The sequence below is a fragment of the Saccostrea cucullata genome, unplaced genomic scaffold (assembly GCF_032062105.1).
Source record: "Saccostrea cucullata isolate Sc308-1 unplaced genomic scaffold, CSIRO_AGI_Scuc_v1 ctg312, whole genome shotgun sequence".
NCBI classification, from domain to species: Eukaryota; Metazoa; Mollusca; class Bivalvia; order Ostreida; family Ostreidae; genus Saccostrea; species Saccostrea cuccullata.
In genome coordinates this window covers 257,431-285,426 of record NW_026929887.1, presented here as the reverse complement: position 1 = coordinate 285,426, position 27,996 = coordinate 257,431, and the positions used below count along the sequence as shown (strand labels likewise).

Genomic DNA, 27,996 nt, shown 5'->3' with positions numbered 1-27,996 from the left:
CTTCCGGTAACAACACGTCAGCTGCAAAGAACGATACAAAACATCAAAATTAGGTATTAAAGCCGGTATTTTTCTTTTGTATGTGTAAAACAATTCCAGATGTGTCAAGTATATATTGATAATGATTCTTAATATTGAAAATGGATACCTCTTCACTTTGTAAGGATAAAAGACAGTTAAATCAAAAAGTCATACCTTGGCCAGTTTTGTTCGAAAATCCTCTGTCAAGTAATATGTTGAAGATGTGACCGTTAGGGCTAGCGGATATACTTATTTTGTTTAAATTATATAATTTTTCAACAATTTGTTGTAATGTATTTCTTTTGAAGACCACTCTGGGTTTTTTTATACATCATATATTGTGATCTAACAACAATGCTCTATCAAGATCATCTTAATCATAGAGCACGCCAGGATGATGATGGAACCTTGAATAACACTGAATAAGGAAAAATAATATGTTTTACGGTGTGACCATTTGGGCAAGCGCAGTCAGCCAGTCTTATACACAGCTTACATCTTTTTGATCCACCTCTTCTTGACAAACATCCCTAGCACTTGCACCCTAATCTAGTCTCTAACTCTTAAACCAACCTTAAACCCAAACACTGGCCACCTAACTCTAACTCTAACCCTCACAACACGAGACAAAGTCTTGACTGTGACTCTGTTTTGTCACATGACATCAGAATTAATAGAGACAGCCAAGCGCCTGGTTGAACGAGACTACAGATGTTGTGTAATATTTATCGAAATATGATGTCAACTAAAAATTATGAAAATATTTTTTGTTTCTTTTAAGCTCTCTGCAAATAAAGAAATTAAAAGTGAACATATCTTGGTATGAACAATTATTCTGTCTTTTGTACATTTTGTAATAATTTCCCATGGAACACTGGTAACGAAGGATAGGGGTGAAACGATACGCCTCCTTCACGTCTTTTGTATTTTCGATACGATTTTTGATAGAAGGAAACAGATTCAATGTTGTTTTATGCTACCTTTTACTTAATCTAGTAAAATAATTTATGTGCAAAATGGATAGAATGTATCAATTTAATTGATTTGACTGTTAAAAATTATTTTACAAACTTCAAGTCCACACAAACTTACGTTTCTGATTTCCTTATGCCAAACCCGACTGAATGACGATCCCGACCGTAAAATGAACCGAACCGAAAGCAGAGATTTTGTACCGTGTATCGAACCGAGAAAAAATACCGCGGTGAACCGTTTCACTCCTAACGAAGGAATTCTGGGAAAATTTGCCTGACTTATGTACAGATTTCATTCCTGATTTCCTTTGTTCTTACATGTTATTTTATCGAGCTTGCTTTTTGAACAGAGACTCTCACTGTGCTCACTATAAACAAAATAGCCAGTTTTATTTCGTACGTCTATTTTTAAATCCAAAATAAAATTCACTCAGCACAATTTTAAATGAACCTTTTTGACTCCAATAAACTTTACAAAGCATTACAAACCACACACATTGTAATACTGTAACAGGAAATGAGGTGGATTTTCCGAGTTTTATTAAGTCCAACACAAAACGCTGCATTCAGTAATGTAGAAAATCGCTGTACATGTTCGTCAAAAGTGATTTTGATTTTTTTGGGTATTAACGTTGAACATTTAAATTGTCCATTTGGTATTTAACCAGTGTTAGGATTTACTGACATAAGGAATTTTCCATCATAATTTTGGTTTCCACTAAGAATTGCCATAGCATAAATTAAAAATCACAACTGTCATCCTTGATTAGTTGAGCTAGTTATTAAGTTCAAGAAATACATTGCTATACTTTGCTATACATTCCTATACACTCTGCTATGCTCTTTTTTTTCATTGATCAAATAAAATTTTATGAAATTTTGAAAGATCATGCCTTACTCAGTGCATGAGCATACAGTTGAATTACATGCTATTAATGTGAATCGATCATGGGTAACTCACTGCCTGAAAACAATGATACAAAACATATAGTACCTTTTACTGCTTTTTTACCAAAAACAAGATAAACAACATATGGGTTGAAGTCTTTTAGATAATTGAGTTCGCCAAACTGGAATTCTTTACCAGAATCTTTTAGAAATATTACTACTTTTAACCAGTTCAAATCAAATATAAGAAGTTGGTATGGAAATTGGTGTAATTCACAGTAATTGCTGTGCTTGTCGCTAATTTTATTTATAGAAACTACTTAACTAGTAAACAGGGTTTAATTTATTCTCAGTTTATTGGTCTTAATGTGATGAATACTATGTCATTGTAAAGCATCACGGAGTAATAGTGATATTTTAGTAGTGTGATGTAAATTTTAAAAGCTGTTTCTGGTTTATTATGTATGATTGTTGTATTTTATGTAATATTATTATTATTATGTAGTATGAAAATAGCTCTTCAGAGCTAATGTTCTTTGTTTGATATACCCGACTTTAAATAAATATTATCTAATCTTATATTAATAATGAGTATATGTTCAGATATCAGTCAAGGGGGCTAATTGTTCTCCAAGTCTGATATCTGAAGATCCACTCACTAAAAGGTACTCTATATATAACTTAAACAGAACTGTGACTGTGGCAAATTGAAAAGAGAGCAAAATTGTTAACAAGTGCAAAAGGGCAAAAATAACAAAGAGCAAAAATAACCCTGCAATGTATACAATACTTGTACACTTAAGGTTTCTTTTTTGCAGAATGTCTGGAGAGTTTGCAGGCAATGATGGGTTTTACAGTGGGGGGTACAGTTATGAACAGAACACGAATTATGACATGGGAGGTGGACAGTATGGACAGGAGACGTAAGTAAAAATTTTAGTTTATTTAAAGAGGGGACATCCATGTATCATTTAATTATTTAAATTGTTTTGATATGATCATATCAATACATTTTATGTCCAAGATATATCTCTCTTTGAAGTATTATATCACTGTTAAATTTGTTTGCTATTTTACATGTTTTGACATCAAGTTCATATGACAGTTTGATAAGTCTAGTAAACCCTCTTTAATTTTTTCTTTCATCTTATGCAAAAATCTGTAAGTTGATTGTTCGTTTGTCTTGCGTTAACATTTGAATATTTTAGCTTCTTCTCTGAAACCACTGAACCAATTTCAACCAAATTTGGCATATAGCATCTATGGGTGAAGGGGAACAAAAATTATGAATTTCATGGTCCCTGCCCCCATGGGGCCTGGGGGGGGCAAAAACCACTAAAATTAGTGCAATCTTTAAAAATATTCTTCTTTACTCCTGGACATCAAGCAGTCAAACTGTTGGTATAATTGTAATCAGCATTGAATCCTCTGCCAAAATTGTGAAATTCATGGCCCCAGGCTGAGGGTCAGGGGTTCTAGTGCTAGGGCGGGGCTAAACAGGTTATATAGTGAAAATGCATTATTTCTTTGTAATTCTTCTTTTCTGCACCTGGGCATTAAATAACTAACCAAGTGCATAGTTAAGTTGAAAATGACCACCTTTTCCAAAATTGTGAATTTCATGGCCCCAGGTTGGAAGTGCTAGGGCGGGGCTTTTTGATTATATAGTGAAAATGCATAAATTCTTTGAAATTCTTCTTTTCTGTTATGGGCATCAAATAAACTAACCAAGTGTATAGTTATGTTGAATAACGATTAATTTCAAAATTGTGAATTTCATGGCATTATGGTTTTATAAGGGCCTATATAGATTATATAGTAAAAAATGAATTATTTTTCTTTTGAAATCTTCTTCTTTGCTCCTGAGTATTAAATAAACTAACCAAGTACATAGTTATGTTGAATAAGGCTACCTTTTTCAAAATTGTGAATTTCATGACCCCTGGGTTGGGGGTTCTGGTGCTAGGGCAGGGCTTTATTAATCATATAGTGAAAATGCATAAATTCTTTAAAACTCTTCTTTTCTGCACCTATGTATTTAACCAATGAACTATGTACATATTAATGAGGAGGAAATGCTCTTTGAGATTTTTTAATTTCAGGGTCCCTGGGTATAAAAATAAATGTGTTAGGATGGTCTAATGTTTATATAGTGAATATGTATGAATTCTTTGAAAATCTTTTCCTTTGTTGTTGGGTATAATGCCAATGATCTTAGTATATATTAATGACAAAAAAACCTGCTTCTTCCAAAAATGGTTAATTTCCTTGCCCCTGGGACAGAGGTAATTTGTGGTGGGGGGGGGGGTAACAGTCTGAAATAATATAATGCTTTGAAATCTGCACTTTGGTATTAATCAACAGCATTATGAAATAAAATTTTTAAAAATTTCCAAAATTTTCGTGACACAGTGGTTCCTGTGGGATGGGGAGCTCCACTGTGGACCCTCCCTAACACAAGAAGCCCTGACCCAGGGGCCCTGAAATTCACTAAAAGTGGAAATGCATTTTCTCTTTGTTACTCTGATCTACCTCTGGGTACATGTAACCAAAATAAGCATGCTGAGTGTATAATTATGATAAGCAATGGTACCTCTTTCAAAATTGTGAATTTCATGGCCTCTAGTTTAAAACATGAATCAAATTCAATTATTGGAAAGTTGTCGCATGATACTCAGGTGACCTATAAGGCCCATGGGCCTCTTGATTCTTTCATCTTATGCATAAATCTTTAAGTTGATTGTTCAAAATGTTCAAAATTAATATTTCATTTACAACTTTTAATTGCTCATTTTTGGTAAGTTTAAAAAAAACAATAACAAAATGCCTTAATATATTATATGACTGTCATATCAAAGATGTCTAAAATTTAGAATGTCAAACACCCCCATGCATTAATTGAAAGTAAATCCTTGTAGGCAGTTTGGCCAGTTTGACTACAGTCAGGGGTACGGCTCAGAGCAGCAGTACTCAGCTCCCCAGTCCAATATGTACACGGGCTCCATCATGACACCGGACATGAGTGCTACCTATGCCAGTCCCAGTAGTTCAGACAGCTATGAAGACGAGCCCCCTCTGTTGGAAGGTGAGTGGGTTTTTTTGCTCTCAGTATACATGTGGCTCCAACAGTTAGTGTTACATCTATCCGTAAGCTTATGTTTCAAACAATTAATTTCAAATTTTGATGAAATTCACATTATGGTTTTATAAGCCTTTTAATGGTGAAACCAGAAGGAAATGTTCCTTATCTGTCTCCCTGTCCATCTGTAAGTCAGTACTCTTAACCCACCTGGTTTTCCACACTTTTTAGATCGCTTTAGTTAAAATCTCAAGTGAGCTTTTCTCATCACGTTTTGTCATAGGGCTGGGAAAAAATATTGATATCTTGGTATATTGCAATACATTTCAATATGTTTTTGTAATATTTTTGTACTGGCAAGATGCTTAGATTTAGGAATTTTATCACTAAATATGAAAATAAATGTAACTAAGAAAGGTTTGTTATTAAGTCAAACAGTAGGATAGAAGCTGTTTATGGGTGTATTTCAAAGCATAACTTTGTTTTTAAAAGTATTGATATTAAAGACCAGCTTATTTCCTCATAATATTTTTCTAATTTTTAACTTTCTTTTGTAGAACTTGGAATTAACTTTGATCATATTACACAAAAGGTAAGTGTTTATATATGTTGTCATATTCTAGTTAGAAATCATAGAAATCAGGAAAGACAACTCTTGTATCCTTCTCCAACGTTCAGCTCTGAAGAGATGACTACTGCATGGGCTGGATATTTATCACAAAGTGTGTTATTTTGAAAATTATCTTGTACTTAAAAGTTACGTTTTCATTTTTAAGGTTTAAAAAATATTTGAATAAGTCCTAATTTTAATTCATCTCGCAGTTGATTTTACCAGTGGCATAATCATAACAAGTATATAAAACGGGTAAAAAAAATGAAATGATTAATTGGACCAATCTGATGGATTTTTTGAGGTGGCCAAGAGAGAGAGAGAGAGTGAGTGAGTTACTGATGCCACATAACTTTAAAATGTGTCTTGATAATAGTGTACAGTAAATATATTTTCATTTGATAAACTTTATTTTTGCATAATTTTGCAAGGTTGTCTGCTTGTGAAAATTTAATTTTAAATTTTTATCATAAAAGGTTATTAGTATAAGAAACAGAATTAAGTCTTACTCATAAATTAAAAAAAAAGACAATCTTGTTCAAATATTAATATTAAAGTTATTGTAAAACTTTGGTGATCCACAGTACTTTCCACCTGTTACTCCTGGGCTGTTGGAGTGTATGTAAGGTGTTGTATACATAATTGTATATATACAATTCATTTTTTGATAATCTTTTATTCTCCATATTTTTACTTCATTCAATGATCTGTATAGAGGATGTAAAAAATACATTTGAAAAGTGTATGGTGAAAAAAGTTATAGTGCGTCATTGCAATCATTAGTTGAAAATAGCTGATTTACAACCTGTGCAAGTTTCATAAATTCCCTGTAAAATCAAGTACTGTAGAAGTACTTTTTTTCCGTGTGGTATTATTTTAGTTGTACATTTTCCTTGGAAATTTGCAATCATTAATATTAATGTAAGGCATATAGTGACTTTACCAACTCTGCAAGTTTCATAAATTCTACGTCTAATATTTCATTAGGTGATGCAACAATTTTTATATTTAATTTGCCATAACTTTCTTTTATGAAAAGTAATAAGGTCTGGTATTTTGTAAACTTGTATAAGAGCAAAAGAAATGTAGGGATATATGTTGGGAGATTCTTAATTTTTACTGGGTATGGGAACCAACTCTGTGAATCCATTACAGTTCTGAGCACATAATGTTAGAGAGTAAAAATTCCCTGAATATGTCAAACTTTCAATTACATCACATTTGCTATTTTGCAAATTACACAAAATGATCAAACAATTTAATGTGCTTCAATGAGCTTCTCATGGAATCCTCGAAATGATAGAGAGGGTCTATATAATGCCTTCAGCATGTATTATCACTTTTTGTGGGATTTACTTTACCAACTCATTTTCCACATGCAGAGTTGATGATAAATGGATCTATTTGTCCCTTTTAAAATTACATTTACTGTAAAATCAATTTTCAACTAAGTTTAAATGCTCTACAGGTGCATTTCTAATAGGAGGTCTATTTATCATTCAGAGTGGGGATAGGCAAACTTTTTTCTACACTGAAGTATCTTATTTAATATTTTTTTTCCTTTAACAGTATCTGTAACCTAAGGGTGGAAAAAAGTAAAAAGAAACAGACTAGCAAAAAACAAGCAAAATTTATTATTTTGTTTGAAAATTGAGCATTCCTTGAAACTAATACATATAGCACAAATATAAATGAAACAATGATATTCACAGAATGTGTTGAAACAAATAAACAAAAGCTCCTTTTTTACACCATTCATATCTCATCTAGGCCATGTTAATAAGTGTAACCAAAAAAAGTGCTTATGGTTCTGATTACTTGATAAAAGCAGGCAAAACCTGCCCAGGAAAAAAATCTTTTGTCAAAATATTCCTATTTATCAGAAGTCATAGCACTACATACAATAAAACTAGGCATGCAATAAAAAGCACTGAGTTACCAGGTAATGCACAAAGTAAAAAAAAAAAACACAAAACCAAAAGCTTCTAAAAAAATTACCTTTGGAAAGATTGACAAGAACACTAATGTTTACAGATTGGTATGAGATGTTTGTATGAAGGTCACAGAAAACTGGCAAATGAAAATTGGTCAATCTATCAAATTCCTTAATAAAAACAAGACCACGGGCAGCATCAGGCTTGATATGTAAATATCCACCCAAATGTTTAAAGATAAAACACATCCCAGCGTAATTAACTTGAAGAGATGCCAACATGTAGTAATTTTTTTGTATTTCATTACACTTTATACAACTGCAAATGTTTTTGTAGAACAGAGCCAGGAATTTATGTACATAGTCATTCTCAACAAGTTTTTGACGACAAATATTCAAATGGAATGTATACATTTATAATGAAAAAGTCATCTCGATAGTACTTGTCAATGAAGATAAGAACAACCAGTGCAGATCCATCATAAAAATAAATTCTATAACATTTTCTCCATTGCACTATTTAGAAATCTTCTTAAGTAACATAGTAAAAGAATACTTTGGTATATTATGAACTACATTTTGGCAGGTGAAAGGGGCAGACAACTCTCTACACTGCTGTCCCATAGCTATCCACAGTTCCAGGTCTGGGTAGAGAGAGTTTAAGTTTTTGTTCTCCATAGTCACTTGTTTGAGAGTTTTGTGATGTAAGAGACATATTATCCCTGGAGTGGAATAATCGGGGTGGCTTTTTAGGAGGTAATGAGTTTAAGTAACCTGCTGAGACACTAGTCCTTTTGCTGGGCAGTGTGCCCGCTATGTGTCCGTGAGGTGGCAGAGAATATGGGCCTGTATGTGACAAGGTGCTACAGGGGGTATAAGATAAATAGGTATCATAAGAACTGTCAGAGTTCAGGTACCTAGAGTTCAGTGTGCTGGCTTTGGGCATGTTGTAGAAAGAGTGTGGAGTAGATTCAAACAGAGGGTCGTAAGAGTCACTCCTAATAGGGGAGAAATTCTCCAGTAAGGGAGAGGTGGACTCACAGTTAGAACTATCACTCTCCTTGGTTCTGTTTGTATTTGTACTTGAATAAAATTGGTCCTCATTTTCATTATACCCTGCCTTGAATGAAACATATGTATTTATGCCATTTTGTTCTTCCACCTCCTCTGTTTGTAAAGGTTCTTTCTCAATGGGGATCTCTTCGAGAGTCGTCTCAAGTTTGAGGTCACTTTTAGACTCCCTTATAGTAGATTCATTTAGAATTGTTGTCTTTAGATGTTCTTTAAAGGTCAAACTTCGCTCCTCCTTCCTCAGTCGTTTGCTACGTTTCACACGGACACAGACAAAAATAAGTAATCCAACAATGATACATGCAAAAATGAATCCACTGACTACTGATGCAATTATAATGATGGTCTTTTTGTCTAGACCATGGTCACTGCTCTGAGATTCAGATATAGCCAGGGGCTGGAGGGAAGAAATCTCAGTAGTGGTGGGTAAATTCTCTGGATCCACCCCTGGGATTAACAAAGAGTATGAGATGACTTTGGACCCCCTGGCATTTTCTAAATGACATTTGTAATCCCCAATGTCTGAATACTGAAAGTCTTTGATGCTTAGAGTACTTGTATAAGTTTCCTTCCCAGTAGTGAGAATGCTTACTCTTCCCTCAATGGGTTCTATTTGTTCTTCATTTTTGAACCACAAGGGCTGAATAAAAGGCTTGGAAAAATACTTGCAAAATAAATTGACATTTTCTCCAAGTTTAGTGTTTTTCTGATGTCCACTTGAATACATGACAATTTGGCACACAAAATAACTTTGGTTCAGTTGAGAAAAGAATTTTTCCTTTACCAGGGGAGGTCCCTGACACTTGGGCTCACCTTGGTTAAACTTCCATGATAAATTGAATTCTTTTTTACTTGTTGTCAGATAGGAGTAAAGCCAGCCAATCTTGCAGTCACAATACCAGGGATTATTGTACAATCGCCATGCTTTCATGCGGTGCGTCAGGTGCTGCACTACCCCCTCTGTTAGCGTACGCAGAGCGTTATTTTGTAGATCCATAACTTGTAGAAAGTTTAAGCCTTTAAAGGCATCGGGCGCAATATTTTCTATGTAATTTCCATCTAAATTAAGTTCTTTTAGAGAATGAAGTTTCACAAATGCGTTGTCGTTGATGCTTGAGATCATATTTCCACGTAAATTTAATAAATGTAAAGATGGTAAATCACTAAATGCTCCGGATGGCACTGTTTTGAGTTTATTTCTTGATAAATTCAAGTATTTAAGTCTCCTGAGTAGCTGAAAAGCATTATCTTTCACTTCAGTTATGGAATTGTTCTCTAAATTCAGGGAGTAAAGTTGATCATATTTGACAAATGCATTCTCTTCAATAATTCCGAGATTATTGTGTTGTAAATCTAAGCTGGCAATATTATGCTGTAAGTCATAAGGAATGAACTTTAACCCCCGAGCGCTGCAGTTGGCCATCATGTCTGCTCCGTAGGTAACCTCACAATTGTGTGCCATATTTAAGTTGACATTCATACCGAGAATGAACAAGACTTTTAGGAAAAGAATCCTTTTGTTTTGGAAACTCCTGGCCATCTTGTTTTTTTGGTGGTTTGTAATCCAATGTTATTAGTCAAAAACAAAGCAGCATTATTCAACACGGATTGCCAGAAAAACTCGTAATTATCCAGAAAGAACTTCTTTAACAAGCTCCTTGCTGTGACGAGTTCCCACACCCTATCCGATTTTCTTACGGTACATTATTTTGCACTTGCTGTTGATTCTCTCATCCAATCTTGTGAAGCATGATCAAATTCATGTGTAAATGAAATCACAAAAAATAGCTGTTGATAGATGCTGCTGTACACAGTAACAGATGCTAATTCCATTCACAACAGCACACTGGTGGACCGACACAATTAGCCTGAAATGAGTCAACTTAATTCGGATTCCAGTAAAATATGTCTTGTCTCTGCCTTCACATGGTCCAAGGGAGAATTGATCTGCAGATTATTTTGAATTCATCCAGTGATATCAGAGTGAACTCTAGTCATTGTCTCCATGGGAATGTGTGCTATGGAATATAATGATCAATGTAGTTATATTACTCCAGTGGTCTGAAGAAATGAAGATTTGCCTCCAGACTTCAATAGAATCCAGCTAGGGAAAAACGAATAAAACAATGTTTTATTTCCTTTCACCAAGGTACATATGTTTTTTTCTGGAACAGAAGTGTTAATTTTCCAGAAGACTTTGTTAATTTGATGCACAATTCTGGAGCTCTTCTCTGTGTTGAAGTCCTAAAAAGAGAGATATATAAACATTGTATAGGGATAATCATCTTAAGCAACATCTGCAGGAGTGAAATGGAAGTTTTAATGGATCACAGGGAGAGAATCTTCCATTTCATGTGGGCAGACATCAGTTCTATCACTAGTGTGTTTAGATTTCATCATTTCCAGATAAAAAAAAATTATTTCTCAATTTCAGTTAATATGCTTTGGTAAATTGATTTGTAGATGATGTGTTTCCACTTTTGCTCATCTCTTGTAAAGGGGGAGTAGAAGTTATTTTTGCTAGGGTTGGCAAAAGAAGGAAGATTTATTTCAAATTTTACCCAAAAAATTATATCAGGTTTCTCACAAAATCAAACACCACCCAAAATTTTGACAGCCTCTGAGTAAATTTTCCTGACATTAATGAGATTATACATAAAACTTGTTCACAGCTGTACGGATTTAATACTCACAATAATTAACGCTAATCATCGTCAGGTCCGCCTGTTCAAAGACTGAAGGTAGGAGCTGTTGGCTCAATTCTTTCATCATCTTCTCCCTTTTTATTTCTCTGGAAAAATGAAGATAACATATGAATTTCTCAGTTACTGATATCAAAAAACATCTTAAAGCATCTGCCGATATCCTCAAGAAAAGCCACTAAAAAATAAAACCTCACATAAAAAATACAACTAGTACACAGTGTGCGCCCATATATCCTGTAGTTTTAGCCATCAAAATGAACTCTCTGTCAGACAGGATTTCTTAACCTGTGCATATAACTGCGCAAGTTTGATGTTTTACCTTAAGCGAATTTGCATTTCCGTCTTAAAACACAATGGTAGATGTTCAGCTGAAATTAAATGTCTGACTTGACAAGTGTGTGTTTTATTAAGCTGGATTACATGTGCAGTATTAGTCTAGACAGTGATTGCCCATTGTGACATTTCCTTACTCTGTGTTTTAAATTCAATATTTCTTATTTGACCTAAACCTAGTATTATCAGTAATCTAAGTCCTTTTAAATTGAGAGTGTTTTAATTAACCTTTTGTGTAATACAGTCATTTTGAAATTGTGAATAAAGAATAAAGATGTATAAGGCTTACTTAGTTAGGTGTTAACCTTGTAGAAAAATATGATGGTATTTCAAATATATTAATAATTAATAATGTAGAAATAATCATGTTTTCTGTAGTTTGGATGACTTTCAGTACAATTTTGTATTAAAATTATAGCAAAAAGATATAACTGAAGAATTCAAATTAGGAACATGCTTGACAGTTTTTTATTTTGAGTTTAATTTGTAAAAAATCAAATCAAATTTTATTTATTTAAATAATTTCCTTGATAGATATAAAATGAACAAGATTAATATCACTAAAGATAAACAGATGAGATGGGGGCATGTACATATTATAGCGAAGCATGTTTTATCAAACTTTTATCACACTATTTCAACATGCGGCAATTATAACTATACAGAATCTGAATTCTGCCGAGTGTCAGGTGATAAGTTAAAGAGATAGTTTGCCGAAAGGGTCTGCTTGAAAAAAATGAAAAAAATACTTACAGAGAAAGAAACGTGTATTCCTACCACATTACAAAATTTCAAATCTTGTTACGTAACCCAGGTAGCTTTTTACCATTGGTTTCCCCTCAGACAGACTATAGAGATATTGATAAGCTGTGCTTGTTTGATAACGCATGTTTACTTTGACATCATATAGCGAGGCTCATTTGCATTTTGTGGGGGTCATTTAGGTGCAATTTGTCAGCATATACCACAGACAAAGAGTTGGAAAAAAAATTACCTTTACTTCTAAGTATTGATCAAGGAAGAGGGCCAATCCTTCATTAAAAAATAAACAGTGTAATTGAATGCCCCCAAAGCTAAGTAGAAATTTTTAGTTTTATTAAAAACTAAATTTAAGAATTGACAGTTGTAAATAAACTATGGATGACAATTTACATTTGTTACCTTGACAACACACAATTTTTTTACCCCAAAATTCATAAATCACCAGAAATGATGCATCACTAATGTTAGCCTTATGGGTCTTCGTGACAAACAAGTTTTGATGAAATCTAGGTATATCATAAATTTCTCCCTAATGTTAAATTGAACAGAATGGTCAAAGTGACATTGAAATTTCTGTCAAGTTTTTAAAGAATTGAATTTCTTTATCGTCCTTACCTGACTTTGATAAGAATTAATCCATGTTAATTGATATAGCTGAAATATTTCATAAATCTTGAAACCCGAGTTTGAAGTTGATAGTGATAGTTGGTAGAAGTGTGTCTCCAGTGTAAGTAATTACTATGATTTTATTAATCATAATCAGCTGGGTCAGTCCAGCCCCCAGGTAACACTGTGAAAGGTTCCTGTATAACTTGTACTCCGCGGTGCTTCAGGGACAAAATAGAACCCAAAACCTACGCCTGATAAATTGTTTGTTGTAGAATTTTTCACACTTGGAGAAATGTTAGACAAATTACATCATTTGTACAAATGACTATTTTCATTAGATTTTGCTTGGGGAATTAATTTCATCATGCCTCTTCCTTTTCTTTTGTGTTCTCAAATTTTGATGACATCATCTCTTTACCTTTTAGGAAACATGGCTACTCAGTGGATCACCACACAATTATATTCTTAATGGTTAAACTCATAAAATTAATGAAACTTAATTGTTAATGGTATAAATTTTATAATGCTGTAGAGACTACCAGTACGCATTAAATACTCTACGTGAATTCTTTCATTTGGCACTAGGAAATGCAAGTACACATAATCATGTATCTATAGTTCTCTAATTATGCAAATGCACCTTTTCATACCTGCACAGGCCAAATGTCACATGTTGTAATAGACGATTGAAATGTTTAGTAAAGCACGTACCAATGTAATGATATCCCTGATTTACAAGAATGATAGTGTCAAACAACTTTGTTTCCAATGAACAACTCTTCCATCTTGATAAAGCAAGGGATATATACCTTTTTGTTAAATAGGAGCAATTGAAAGCTAAAGAAATTCTTTGTTAAAATTGACTACTCATAATTATTATCAGGATTTTGAACTCCAAAGCCTTTGGTAGTTTAAACTTTTATACTTATATGAAAGACAAAATATTTTTCTTTGTGTGGATTTTGTTCTTCAGAAGTGTCAACCCAAATATGTTAAGAGGTGACACAAAGATTTACTACAGTACTCTACCAAGTTCCTTTTTCATTATATATATACATATGACACTAATTATTTTACATGACCAATATTAGACTTACCGTTTAATGACACTTTAACATCCAACACAAATCTCTAATGAAAAATCCAACTTTTGTCATGTCAGTGCACTGAACTTGAAAAACTTAAAGACCTCCATTCTTATGAATTTTAAATACTTAATTTCACTTTCATACTTCGATTGCTGCAGCCTGTATTGCCAAAGGTTAGAATGCGATCACCTGTTATTTAGTCTCTTTCTATAAATTTAAAATCCTGCTTATTCACACCTACTTAGAAAGCTTCCGTGACAAATGGGAACACCTATTTCCATTTTAGCCCTAAATTTAGTCCCGAGTCGAGGTCCCTGGGGGGCCTTGTTCTAGTCCCACTATCTGATTGAGACAGACGGAAGAACCCTTGTAGGTGTTGGGTAATTGATTTAGATAATCAATAGTTATGTCACACTAATTCAATATTATATTAAAGTGACACCTGAAAGTTTTCTTACCTCCAAGAACCATTTCAAAAACAGTATCTCTGGATAAAACCAAGAAGATAGCAGGCACACAAAATCTCCTAATGCAGAGCATTCCTTGTTATGAGAAATATGTAGATTATATGAATATCAGAAGTAAGAAAATTATCTAACAACCTGACCAATGAGGGAATGGATGTAAAATCTTCAGACGTCATGTATAATTAACACATACTGTTTGAGCCAATATTGTAAGCTTGTTAAAGATTTATCTCTTATGTGTGTTAATATGTGGTAACATATATCTCTGTTTTTCTGACCCCCTTTTACTGTATTTGAGTCTTTTAGTCTTCTAAATTCTGACCACCCATCTTGTACAATATTATAAAGCTTACCTTAATTCAATTAAACAGTGGAACAGGAGAACTACATCTTTTGATATCCATGCACTCTTACATAATTGTAAAGGTATAACAATTTCAGCTACAAACACAGGTGAATAAAGAGTTTGTATATGATTCCCTACTTTTAATACTTGTGACTGAGTTTTAACTCTGTCCTAATCCTGAAATGTTTTAGCGGGGTACAATCTACAGAGAAAATTTAACACTTCAGTAAAAGGGGATGGTTGCAACACAAACGTAAATGGCAATTGTTCCATTGTTGTTGGAGTCAACAAACTTCAGTTCACACCAAATGTAGACATTCTGGCCAAAAATCAAGGGCCATTATTGAGCTATAAAACAGTAGTTATAGCCGAGAGGGGACTCCCTGTCATTCAATGAAGCCAGATTTTTACTAGTCAAGATTATAGAGACATTACCTAGCCGTCTCCATAGATTTCATTCGTATGTTGTTTGTTCTATTATAAGTCAAGAATTAACTTCTTGTTTCCTTTATATCCATTGAATTCTCATCATGAACTTTCTCAAGTCACTGTTCTTACATTTGTCAGCATTAAAACGGGGTGACTGAGTAAGGTCTAAATGTTGTGTTTGGATTTCTTAATGAGCAGAATGGGGCTAGTTGTGATACTTTACCAATTTAAAGGAGTCTTACTTTTGACCCATGATCATGATGATGCTCTCTTGTAAAAAGCAAGATGTCTTGTAGTCATGAGTAACTACTGTGGAATGTACAAGTCTTGCAGCAAAAAGCCAAGATAGAATGAGAAAACATCTCTCTTTAGATGTTTGTCCACATGATGAAACACCAAATTAGTTTGACATGACATCTATGTATCACATGGATTTGTGGAGAAGCACCTGAACTAAAACTGTTACTGTCAATACCAGCTACATCTTGTAGTCAATCAATCTTAAATTTAAATCTAAAATAGGCACATATTTTGTACCCATTATTTGTTAGACTATTGAATTCTAACATTGAGAAGTAAACATAAAACATTCATAATTTTTGGTGGAAAGGAATTTGAAAACAAATAAAGTGTTGTAAAATTTACACAATGTGCACTATTCATGAAAGTTTTTGACATTTTCCTTCACGGATTTAAAAAATCTAGCCAGGATTTAAACAAGGTAAAAAAATTATCATGAGAAATTTTTTTCTATTTTTAATTTACAAGGTGAAATATAAGTAAGGTTTGGGGGTATGTTTGTTCTCAGGGTCATCTGTAATCTGTATGGTAAACAACTGGACAGTGACCAGAAATTAACACTGATAGATAGATCGGTATCTACATAGGGCACATGATACAGTCTGCGGTCTCTACAGTGCACCAAAGCTGGCTTAAGCAGTGAACAGCCTACTGGCCATAACTGGGAATGGTGTAATAAGCTGACATAAGTGGCCATAATATTGACAGTCTTGAATGATTGATAAGTTGTAGCCACTGTGAATTTAGCTCCAGTGATTGATGTTTGTGGAGTTCTGAACAAAACCACCATTTCCTTTTCTAATTGGATGGTTAAAGTATCGTAATTAATCATTGTAACTGGCAAGGGTGTATAATTGAATTTTTATTTTGAAATTTAGTACTGGAGTGGAAAGGCTATGAAAGTTATTAATAATAAAGTGAACAGTATTATATGCATTTTTAAAATTGACTTTAATTTTGAATATAAACTTCTATATCTTAAGACACATTCTGAAGTTTTAAAATGTCTGTCTGAATTGTCTCAGTTATTTTTCTTTCCAATTGTGGTTAAGGCTTGCCTTTTTACAAGTATGTATATAATCTGTATCAATATTTGAAGATTTCTTTAAGGAAAACAGTGTTCTTGTGTCAGGCATTAAATGGTTTTTAGTCTTCTTTTACTGTCAAGAGCAAGGATTACTAAGTAGGTAGCCACATAATAACAGGTTATGTATCCAAATCTTATTGCGTGGCACAATCCTCCAGCAAACAGATTCAATCTTAATCCATCTTAACCTTCTACGTTAAATGCTACCCCAAAAGGAAATGTAAATACTGTCCAGGGAATTCAATAGGGGAGGTAACACGTCTTGCTAGAGGCCAGCGATATCTGAGAGAAGACGTGTCATTCGCTCATTACAAAAGGTGGGAGATAGGTTTTACACAAGATATAATTGAATAATTCAAACACCGTTTGGATAGTACCCCAATTCTTTGCCTGAAAGGTAGAAAAGAATGAAAAAGACTGTAATTTGTTTGTTTAAAATTGATGATGGAGTTGTTAAGTTACAAAAACAACAAGCAAATTACATAGTGCTACCATCAAGCATGGCATGCTAAATGCTATGCTGTCATTTCCAGAATGCATTTATGCAGAAATCAATCTTAAAGCCAGCAGGGCATTGCATAAAAATATGAAGAAGAGTAAAGGCATGAACTTTGTGACCTTACATCAAAAACAAATTTATGTATGAACAAAGAATAATTTATGGATCACAAAATGGTATCAAGCAAAAACTCACCATCAATGAAATTTGCAAATGTTCCAGTACAGGCTAATCACATTTTTATCAGCCACAAATGGACATCAGCAAAAACTCATAAAAATTCTCAATGTATTCCCATCGCTTATAGAAATGAGGATAGCAATTGAAGTGTATTATCTTTTTTTCATATCTGTGTGTGAAGTCTTGTTGGACAGCTACCTGCCTTCAGGTGAAATAAATTGACAGTCCACATGGTCACCAGCCAGTTTTGACCTTTATCTTTCTGCCAATAAAACCTAAAAGACTCTTTCCCATAGTATTAAGCACAATGTAGATAAATAATTCAGACTATGTTGTAGAATTTACGTATATTATGTTAATTGTCTTGCTACTAGAAAATTTCTTCTGGCAACAATTTTATGACCATATATGGACATTTTGTAAAATTTAGGGTCAGCCTAAGCTTAGCACCTGTCTCCTTTGTGAATTAGCAGATGTGAATATTTGACATTGGTTTCTAGTTCAATTTCTTCCTCAGAACATCTCCATACATTTCCCCCCCCCCCCCGTTTCTTCATTCATTAAATATTGAATTTTAGTTGACCCCCAACCTCATTGATGGCAAAATAAGTATGGGTTGTGGGTGTTTTGAATTATGGTTATAAATAATTGACAGAAGACTTCTCAAAATATACATTATGACATTCTTTATGTTCATGTTCTTTATGTTCAGATATTGAAAATAAATTAAAACGAAGGGTTACTGAGTTTTTAGAATATATGGTTCAAGTATTTGCCATCAACACCTGTGTCATTTCACTGTTCATAAATTGAAATAAATTGAAATAATGCTGGCCATAATGGACTGTACATAAATCATGTTTACAGTTAATATACCTAATGCCTCAAAACTGTGTGAACAGCATGTGCACATTTTGAAAGGTACATACACCTGACCTTAGCTTTAGGGTAATTTACAATGTACTTTACTCCAATATTGGATCAATAAACATAGATTAGCTTGTGTCTCTCTTGGGAATGGGTTCTGCATGATGTGTCTATAAATTTGCATTGATCCACACTTTTCTGCAGGTTTATGAATGATTCATAAATCTGTATATATCCTACAGCCATTAATAACATTTTTTTAGGCCACTGCTTAAAAAATGAGTTTTGACACATTCATTTCTCATTTTAATATTAAAGTAATGTTTTAACATTTACACTGATAATGAGGTAAATTTAAGTTCTTGTATTCAAGTGCCTAGATTGAATATTAAAAAAATATTAGGATGGGTACATTTCATCTTATTTTCAGAAATGACTCAACTGTTGTTTGTCTGTATTGAAATTTTATATTTTTTAGCACATTGAGCAGGTGATCCAATGATTATGAAACAAATAAGCTCTTTCTTTGTTATCATAAGCCTTATCCTAATTATGGGTATAACCCTGTGGATTGTGAATTACAAAAATACTTAGCCTGATTTACTTTTTCAGGTAGCTTATATAAATCCTTTAAAGTTGTAATTGATAAATATGTACGATAACATATGATTGATGTAGAAATATGACTGAATGGATAGGAACCCTACTCGGACTATAACCCTATCTGTTTTAATATGATAATTGGGAGATCTGGAATCCTTGGTATTCTGCCTGAATGTTAAATTTGATCTAAACACCATGTAAATAAATCATGTAGTAAACACCATGTAAATAAAACATGTAGGTACACTTTACTTATAGTTATACACTGTGGTATTACCATGGAAAACATATACAAGTTATTATATATTACCCTAATTACACACATCAAAACAAAATTCTACTAAAATCTCAATTATACATACCAGAATTTGCACCAAGCAGAAAACCTTACATGATTCCTACATATTTCCAGAAAGTAAATGAATCAAATTCTCAATGCCGCTAAGTTTTATGGGGGTGAACTGCCAGAGTTGAAAATCAATATTTCCATATATGTAAAGACAAAACAGTCTCAGCACCTGCCCTCTAAATGGCAAGATATATATACTTATATATATAGAGAGGCAGTCCAGATCAATACGGTTATATATCGACCTGCTGGAGATCCAGAATTATGTAGGAAAGGGTCACAGATTTGACGTGGACTAACAGTAGGGGATCAATGAAAGGCTTGGTAAAAAACTAATGAGGCACTTCAGAAAGGTCTCTGCCGCTAAATATAGGCCTAATGATTGGCTGTTACGGATGTAAGGATAGAATGACAGAGGTGTCAAGTTGAATAGTGTGCATGACACTGCACTGTCTTTATCATGGTACTTATCATAACTCATATCTCCCTGTGCATGCTGAGATAAGGTGCACTTTAGGAGACAGGAATTTAAAGAGAATATCATAAGTTAATAAAGCAGGCCTTGTATATTTTTTGCAGCTTATGAGTGACTAATATTGGACATGCCTTTATAATTGTGTTCAGGGCCATTATATATGTTTTATAATACTTTTAATCCCAAAACAAAACACAGACTGCAGACAAAATACTCCCCTACACAACTTTTGTTAAGGCATTAAAAACACAATGGTTTACTTGGCTAAGTGGAGATAAAACTGTTACCACAACTTACCTGTGTTTTATACAGAATTAGATAACTTCTTCCTCACAATAAAAAATATGATATATTCTTAAAATCAATCACTGAAAAGGTCTGAGACGCACACCTTTCTGCCTAGTAACTAGAATACAGTCCACTTCCCAGCAAAAGCCAATTGCAGTCAGTGCTAAATCCTTTGTCATTCAAACACTGTTTGTTAAACTGTTATTTGGAGGATAATGAATCAGATCAAAAGAATGAATAGCTCCTCACTGGCTTTCAATTTTTAACATAAGGAATTTTTTCAAGAGCAATGTGAATTGTAAATTTCTGGTGGGTCACTATGCAAGTTCTAACTGCACGAAAACATCCATTTCATCTGTGGGGTCATTAGTGCAATGTTAGCGTCCAGCTGGGTCCCAGTGGCTGAATCCACACTGCCCAGACCAAATCATCAGACACAAGTTAGCATTATAGTGTGAACTTTAGTGTCCCCTATCTAACCAGCCTTTGCCATTAAGTGTTAATTAATGGAACACCCCCTCTGTATTTTATTTCTAATTAATGAGTAATGACACAGACCTCTTTTACTGTGGAGAGTGGTTGTGTGTAATAAACACATAGTTATTTTATATGGATTTAAACTTTCTTTTCAAGAACAGGGTTTTGATATCTTTATTTAAAATTAGCAGATTGAAAGAGCCTTAAATTGATCCAGATGTTTGCAGTTATTAAAACTAGATAGAACAAATTACATTAGTCCATTTTGTTAAAATTGTTTGTGTGTTTGAACATCAAGGGGCCACTTAAAGAAGTCATCACAGTATTGAAGTATATCACTTTCAGTCCATATAATATTGGCCCCATTTTGACTCTTCTGGACTTTAAGTGGCATTGATTTTGACCAAATCCAGAACATGTTAAACTTTAGTCTGTTAAAAGTGATGGTCAAGTAATATATCGGTGCACAATTCTCAGTCAGTGGAGTGTTTGCTTTATGATAGGTCTGTCCAGAAATGTGTATTCAAGTCCCATTAAATCTGGATATAAGAACATTGGTCAATATTGATATCAACTGTTTCCAACAGAACTGATGAAAAAATGTGGAATTTTGAGTATCCTAGGTGATAAGGAAGTATTGCAAGATGACAATGCAAGAAGCATAATACCTGAATAATAGGGTTGTCCCTAAGACTCAGGGGCCAGGGAATTTCCCCATCTATAATGATGTAATCCCTTGGTTATTCTGGTATTCCTCCTAAACTCCCAATTAGGAGAACCCCCAGATTCCCTTCTACAGTGTACTTTTTAGGTCACCTGAGTAAACTCAGGTGACCTATTGCTATCTGTTTTCGTCCGTCGTCGTTCGTCGTGCGTCGTTCGTCGTTTGTCGTGCGTCGTGCGTTAACATTTGAACATTTTCAGCTTCTTCTCTGCAACCACTGAACCAATTTCAACCAAATTTGGCACAAAGCATCTATGGGTGAAGGGGAACAAAAATTGTGAATTTCATGATCCCTGCCCCCCTTGAGGGGTGGGGCCAAAACCACATAAATTAGTGCAATCTTTAAAAATCTTCTTCTTTACTCCTGGACATCAAGCAGTCAAACTGTTTGCATGATTGTAATCAGCAATGAGTCCTCTACCAAAATTGTGAAATTCATGGCCCTGGGGTCAGGGGTTCTAGTGCTAGGGCGGGGCTAAATAAGTAGGTAGTGAAAATGCATTATTTCTTTGAAAATCTTCTTCTCTGCTCGTGGGTATTAAATAAACCAACTAAGTACATAGTTATGATGAGCAAGAGTGCCTCTACTAAAATTGTGAATTTTATGGCCCCAGGGTCAGGGGTTCTGGTGTTAGGGTGGGGCTCTATTGATAATATAGTGAAAATACATTAATTCTTTGAAAATCTTGTTCTCTGCTCCTGGGTATTAAATAAACTAACTAAGTACATAGTTATGATAAGCAAGAGTGCCTCTACCAAAATTGTGAATGTTATGGCCCCAGGGTCAGGGGTTCTTGTTTTAGGGTGGGGCTCTAATGATTATATAGTGAAATGTATGAATTCTTTGAACATCTTATCCTTTGCTCTTGGTTAATATGTTAATGATCTAATTACATATATAAGGCCAGGATTTATTTTATTTTCAGTTTTACAAACCCTCCGCTCAAGGTTTTGAACTTTTAGAAAAAAATAAAACAATTTTTTTCTTTCTGATGTCAAATTTGAGTCGGGATCGAGATTTCAAATTTACGAACTTGCACTTCCGGGTTTTGGATGAAAGGGCGGGTAAATAAAGCTAGATCCAAGAATTTTGCATGGTTTAATGTAAAATTCATCGATAAGAGTGCCATTCAAAACGTTTCACCCGTTCAAAGGAAAAATAAAATGCTGACGACTTTGTTGCACAATGACATGCTGGTGAGATAATTATGTATTCGTTTCAAAAGTAACTGTAAATTATTTTCCTCCCCCAGGTTTTAAACTGCCCGTGGTAGCTATCAGGTCCAGCACAATACCCCGATAAAGGTATAAAGCTTGATAAAGCTATATAGCTTTATCAAGGTATTTAAAATACCTTGATCAAGGTATTTTATGTAATGAAAATTCAAAAAAATTCTTTAAAAATTAATTACTGAAAGTCGAGTTCTGAGTTTTTGACAATGTGTCTATGCGTGCATGAAAAACACTCTGGTATCAAAAAGAAAGCATAAAATAATGTCTCCTCTTACGACACGTTTTTATACTGATTTGTTTTTGTTTGAGTACTTTACATGCATGGGTGAATTTACTGACAACAACTCAGAACTCGACTTTCAGTAATTAATTTTTAAAGATTTTTTTTTTGAATTTTCATTACATAAAATACCTTGATCAAGGTATTTTAAATACCTTGATAAAGCTATATAGCTTTATCAAGCTATATACCTTTATCGGGGTATTGTGCTGGACCTGGCTATTGCATATTGCCAGGGACATTGTTTAGATCTCTGTTATAGCTTACAGTCTAAGCATCATTATTCAGAAAATGGTTGCTTATGCATTAGATGTAATTAACTATTAAAAGGCAAGAATATACAAATATATGTAGTATCACATTTGTATCAGCCAGAAAAATTATTTTATTCTTAATTGAAAAAATGTTGACCCTACTCCCCAATACTTCCTGTCTGTTTTATGATAGGAATTATAATTTTCGGCATCAAGTAAATTTTAGAACAATGTCTACACATTCACCTAACACATATTAAGAAAATGAAGATGTATTGAAAGACTTTTAAAGGATTGATTTTTTAAAAATATATTTTGATCAACATCACAAAATTTATATTACTGGCCCAAACTGGCAGATGATGAAATAACTTCAAATAAGCAATTAAATATTCTACTTTCCTATTTGTAAGCATTATGTGTCCAGTGGTAAGGAACCTATTAGGATAGCATAAAAAAAAGAATGTACAAATGTAAATAATTGATTTATCAAAAAAATTTATTTCCTTTTCCTTCGGGACTTTTTTATTTTCATGTTCATAACTAAACCTAAACATAAAAAAAAAAATGCTGGCCTTATAATGAAGAAAGGGTCCTCTTTCAAAATAGATAATTTCAGGGCTGCTGGGTCAGGGGTACCAAGGGGGTACTTTGACTAAAAATAAATTAATGCTTTGAAATCTGCTCTTTGATAAGCAATGGTGCCTCTTTCAAAATTCGTGAATTTCATGGCTTTTGGCTTAAAACACGAACCAAATACAATTGCTGGAAAGTTGTTACATGATACTCAGGTGACCTATAAGGCCCGTGGGCCTCTTGTTTAATATCCCCCTCAATTTCAATATTTAGGGACATGGACATTCCTGATTAGAATTTTAATTTATAAATTTTTGACAATTATGTTGGCTAAAACTTTAGAGGCCTTCACTTATTTTGTTGAGATTAAAAATATTTTCACACCTGGACAAGAAAATCCCAAACACTCCAATTCCAAGTTATATTTCAGGCCAGCGTTAAATTGAATGCTGTTATTGTGAAGATATTGACTGTGTAAACTTGGATCGTTCAGTAATAGCAAACCCTACCATCCTTACTATAGAATTTTAATGTTTGATGTTAGTTCTGTGTACCATTTGGCAGGTCAGATGTTTAGATTTGGAATGCCTCCGTAAAGTGGGGAAGAAATTCCCTACTTTTAATGCGAGGAAAAAATTGACCAAATGCTTAAACATTCAGTAGTGATCGAAAAATCCATGGTGAAAAAAAATACATTCAATATGAATAGAAAGAGAGAGAAAGAGAGAGAGGGGGCTCCTTAAAATTGAATATAAAACTCAATGAATGAAGCTTCTATCATGTCCAATAGATTCTTAGCTGATGAGAAGTGTTTTCTAGATGGCTCTGATAAAGAGATGGCTGCAATGATACTAACTGCTGATCCCAGACTGACAGAGCCATCAGATCCTGGTCAGTGTTGTGTGAGGATCATCTAACCACAAATGACACCTGAACTATTGACTGTTTTGTTGTAATCTTTTGATGTTTGCTGGTGATAACAGATAGTGAATAATAAGTTTATACATACCAGTGTCTCTGGTTTCCTCCGATAGAAGAAGCGGTAAAGAGCACACCAGCGGGTCTCTGAACTGTCATCGACTAGCGTTTGTGGATTTTAGGCTTATCTAATCATTATGTCTTCTTTCTCCTACAAATTCCAAAACCAAACAATTGACAGATATTTAAATCATTATTTTCCATTTATCATGTAACAAGTCAGTGAGATACCAGACACAGTGTGTGTGTTGGTATTTTGGCCTGTGACTCGAGAGATAATAGTTAGCTTTTTTCTGTTTGGTGTAAAATGTGAGACAAATAACTTTATTGATCTTAGCAGAAGACAGCTAGAAAATGATCATGTGACCAACAGTTCACACAAATGAATGTAGGCAACAGACGCACACCAGATCCTACTTTATAAGGAATGACAGCTAGTGAGACATGTCACATTACACTGGTGACAGTGTCTTCAAATGTGTATTCATAATTTCATATGCTAAATAAATACTATTTTATCTGGGAGAACCTGGGCTACCAGGAAATTTATTACCTGTGTAAGACATTGGCAAAATCTACATTCTTTCTAATTGCATTTGGTATTATAAGTTTAAAAATTTGTCATTATCTTATTTTCATACCACTTAAACTAAATTAACATTATTTAAAAAGATAGAATTAAACTGAATTACCATTATTTAAAAAGATAGAATTAAACAAAGTAAATAAAAGAAAGATAAAATTTGAAGAGATCAAATACTAAAGAAGTTCATGGTCCTATATAAATTGACAATTTAGGCCAAATAAAATTGAAATCTTGGTTCTCAGGCCCGCCCGCATCCGTTTTGAGGTAGCCGCATTGCCGATTTTTTTGTATTTTTGATAAAATAAAAAGTTGGTGTTGCGGAGACCAATCCGGGAAAAAAAAAATTTCGACCTCATTTGTTTCGTAGTTTAGTTTTCAAATATCACTTCCGGTAATTTTCAATGAGATTTTGGCTACTTCGTTTGAAAATACATTCGAGGACATTACCTACGATGTTTACACGCTGTTAAGCAATGGATAAAGCAGAAATTTTGACCAGAAATGGAAAGTATATCTGTGATTAAAAAAATTATCTTTATGTTAAAGAAAATTCGGAAATTAAAATTAAAAAAAATACCTCCCTCATCTACCTTATTGCCAATAAAATGAAAAATAAAATGCCGCCCTCCCGCATCTGATTTGGAGAAAATTGGCCTGAGAACCAAGGAATTAAATTTAGATAGCCTTAATTATACTTAATTAAACTAGGATATATTTAATACATCAAAGTGGTAATTTTTAAATGTTAAAAATGTAATCAAAACATGTTTATTAAATATATTTTAAAGATTGAATTCATGTATTTATGACCAACCCATTCCCACATAAAATTCCACTCTATAATTCCAGCCCATTACTGGAAATCAAGACGTAAACAAATATTTGCCATCAGCAGGAGCTAATGTGGGGCCCATTGAACACTGTAAAACCATTAATACTTTTATGATATTTAATTTGTAATCCATCTAACTATAATGGCTTCAGAGGTGAACTTTTCATGCCACACACTTTTATCCTAATCATTATAAAATTCAAATCAATGTTGTAAAACTTTGATTTATTATGCAGCCAAATCTGACATTTTAAGATTCGATTGGTCAGAGCAATACTGGGGATCAACTGACAGCCAATGTAATTTGCTTTATCATCTCACATTTGGCAGTTTGGAGAATAAGAGAATTTTATGTTATCTCCTCTTGAGCCAGAAATATTAATGACTTGACAAAGATTACAATTGAGAGGCCCTTGTTAATCTAGCTATTGATATAAAAATGTCAATCTAATCTCAGAGTGGAATTTTTTTAAATTCATGCATGCATTGGCAAGTGCAGCGGACTGCACTAATGTAAAATGGCATTTTTGTTTTGCATGCATAAAAAAATATGTACCACATTGTTCAAAAAGAGTTTTTAAAAACTGTGATTAAAGGGAGATAACTCTAATTTTACCTCTGGTTTATTTTACAGACACTGGCGGTTCTGAACCCATTCAAGGCAGCTGAACATGACATGATGCAGGATACAGATTTAGCTGGACCCCTAGTATTCTGTCTGGCCTTTGGAGCATCCTTGATGCTGGTACATTTACAATCCTAATTGCTTTCTTACATCATTGTATAATTGCATTGCTTAACAGTTGCACAAAAAATGCAACATGGCATGATGCTTGCACATTTATTATTTCAACTTCAAATCAACTGTCAGTTTAATTAAACTTGATGACTTCACCAATTACTTCTCTGTAATCTCTGATTTAAATAACATCCCTTTCTCTATATACAATACAAAAAATTATTTATATATGTAAGAGATAAAAGAACCTATTTTGGTGCTAATGCCTTAATCCTGTGCAGTTATTTCTCTGTTGACCGTATGTTTATTTCTGTGTTGACAGAGTGGTAAGCTGCATTTTGGATACATCTATGGAATTGGTGTGGTGGGCTGTGTTGCCATGTATTTCCTGCTTAACATGATGAGCATCACGGGGGTATCGGTGGGCTGTATCATCAGTGTACTGGGCTACTGTCTCCTACCAATGGTCATCCTGTCCTTCTCCGCTGTACTTCTCTCCCTCAAGTAAGTATCCAGAAACTCCACTAGGTATAAATACCAGGCTTATATCAATATCCAGGAGTTGTAAAAACATCAAGGTGTAACTCTACGTCAAATTTACATGGACTTGAAAAACAACTATTATATTTTATTTATAAATTATTTTTCAGTGATGATTTTTTAAAATAATCATTAAATAGTCAAATACATTACAATTTTTGCCAATAATAGAAAGCAATAGAAATATGTATGGGTTATACATATACCATGATATAAATGTATGACTTTTGTGTCTTTACAGGGGGATGCTGGGTATTATACTGACGGTAGTGGCCGTGCTATGGTGCAGTTTCTCCTCCTCTAAGCTATTTGTGTCCGCCCTGTCAATGGAGAATCAGCAGCCTCTGGTGGCCTATCCCTGTGGACTCGTTTATGGAGTTTTTGCATTATTAACTGTGTTCTAAGGGACTGGTCATGTGACAATGTTAAATTATCAGGAAAATTGTGTCTTGATTCACTCTAGTGCATTTTTTTAAAACCAAGAGTATTTGAAAAGAGTGCAACAAAAATATTTTGCTATGCTTTAAGGACATGGAAGGAGACAATACTGGTACAATATACATGAGAAATGATAAAGTGAAACAAGAAAAAATAATGCTGTCACATGTATATACTTTTTAGTTTGCATGTTTGCAAGACTTGTGATATAGTTCTTCTGTTGTTATTGACAAAGTATTGCAGAGCTTATTTATTTTATAATGCTGAATGTGAAACATTTACAAATTTCAGTATATTTTCTTCACATGCTTAAAAGCTCACTAAAGTTTGCATAATTATGAATATATTGAAAATAAAGGTTATAAATGACTTCATA

The 27,996-nt window shown here is 33.6% G+C and overlaps 2 protein-coding genes across 7 annotated transcripts; one reads left to right on the top strand and one right to left on the bottom strand.

Annotated features, from left to right (window-relative positions):
- Positions 1-4: 4 nt before the first annotated feature.
- LOC134282417 (protein YIPF5-like) lies at positions 5-27,990 on the top strand. Its single transcript, XM_062764817.1, has 7 exons — positions 5-53; positions 2,702-2,806; positions 4,802-4,968; positions 5,520-5,554; positions 26,538-26,648; positions 26,965-27,146; positions 27,424-27,990. Exons 2-7 carry the CDS (start codon positions 2,703-2,705, stop codon positions 27,584-27,586), a joined length of 762 nt encoding a protein of 253 aa, XP_062620801.1. The 5' UTR covers positions 5-53; position 2,702; the 3' UTR covers positions 27,587-27,990.
- Positions 7,190-24,849, bottom strand: LOC134282410 (leucine-rich repeat-containing protein 24-like). 6 transcript variants are annotated; one of them, XM_062764805.1, is made up of 3 exons: positions 24,517-24,849; positions 11,270-11,367; positions 7,190-10,820 (listed from the first exon to the last, which is right to left on the bottom strand). In XM_062764805.1, the coding sequence occupies exon 3, from the start codon at positions 10,114-10,116 to the stop codon at positions 8,113-8,115; it is 2,004 nt and encodes a 667-aa protein (XP_062620789.1). In that variant the 5' UTR covers positions 10,117-10,820; positions 11,270-11,367; positions 24,517-24,849; the 3' UTR covers positions 7,190-8,112. The 6 variants fall into 6 exon arrangements, with proteins under 6 accessions (XP_062620789.1, XP_062620790.1, XP_062620787.1 ...); XM_062764806.1 differs by lacking the exon at positions 24,517-24,849 and adding an exon at positions 14,532-14,550; XM_062764803.1 differs by lacking the exon at positions 24,517-24,849 and adding an exon at positions 14,083-14,453.
- Positions 27,991-27,996: the final 6 nt, after the last annotated feature.

Coding starts and splice junctions, on each gene's coding strand:
- LOC134282417 (XM_062764817.1), top strand. CDS start 2,703: ATGTCTGGAGAGTTTGCAGGCAATGATGGGTTTTACAGTGGGGGGTAC. Junction 26,649..26,964: donor TTGGAGCATCCTTGATGCTG/GTACATTTACAA, acceptor CTGTGTTGACAG/AGTGGTAAGCTGCATTTTGG. Junction 27,147..27,423: donor GCTGTACTTCTCTCCCTCAA/GTAAGTATCCAG, acceptor GTGTCTTTACAG/GGGGATGCTGGGTATTATAC.
- LOC134282410 (XM_062764805.1), bottom strand. CDS start 10,116: ATGGCCAGGAGTTTCCAAAACAAAAGGATTCTTTTCCTAAAAGTCTTG.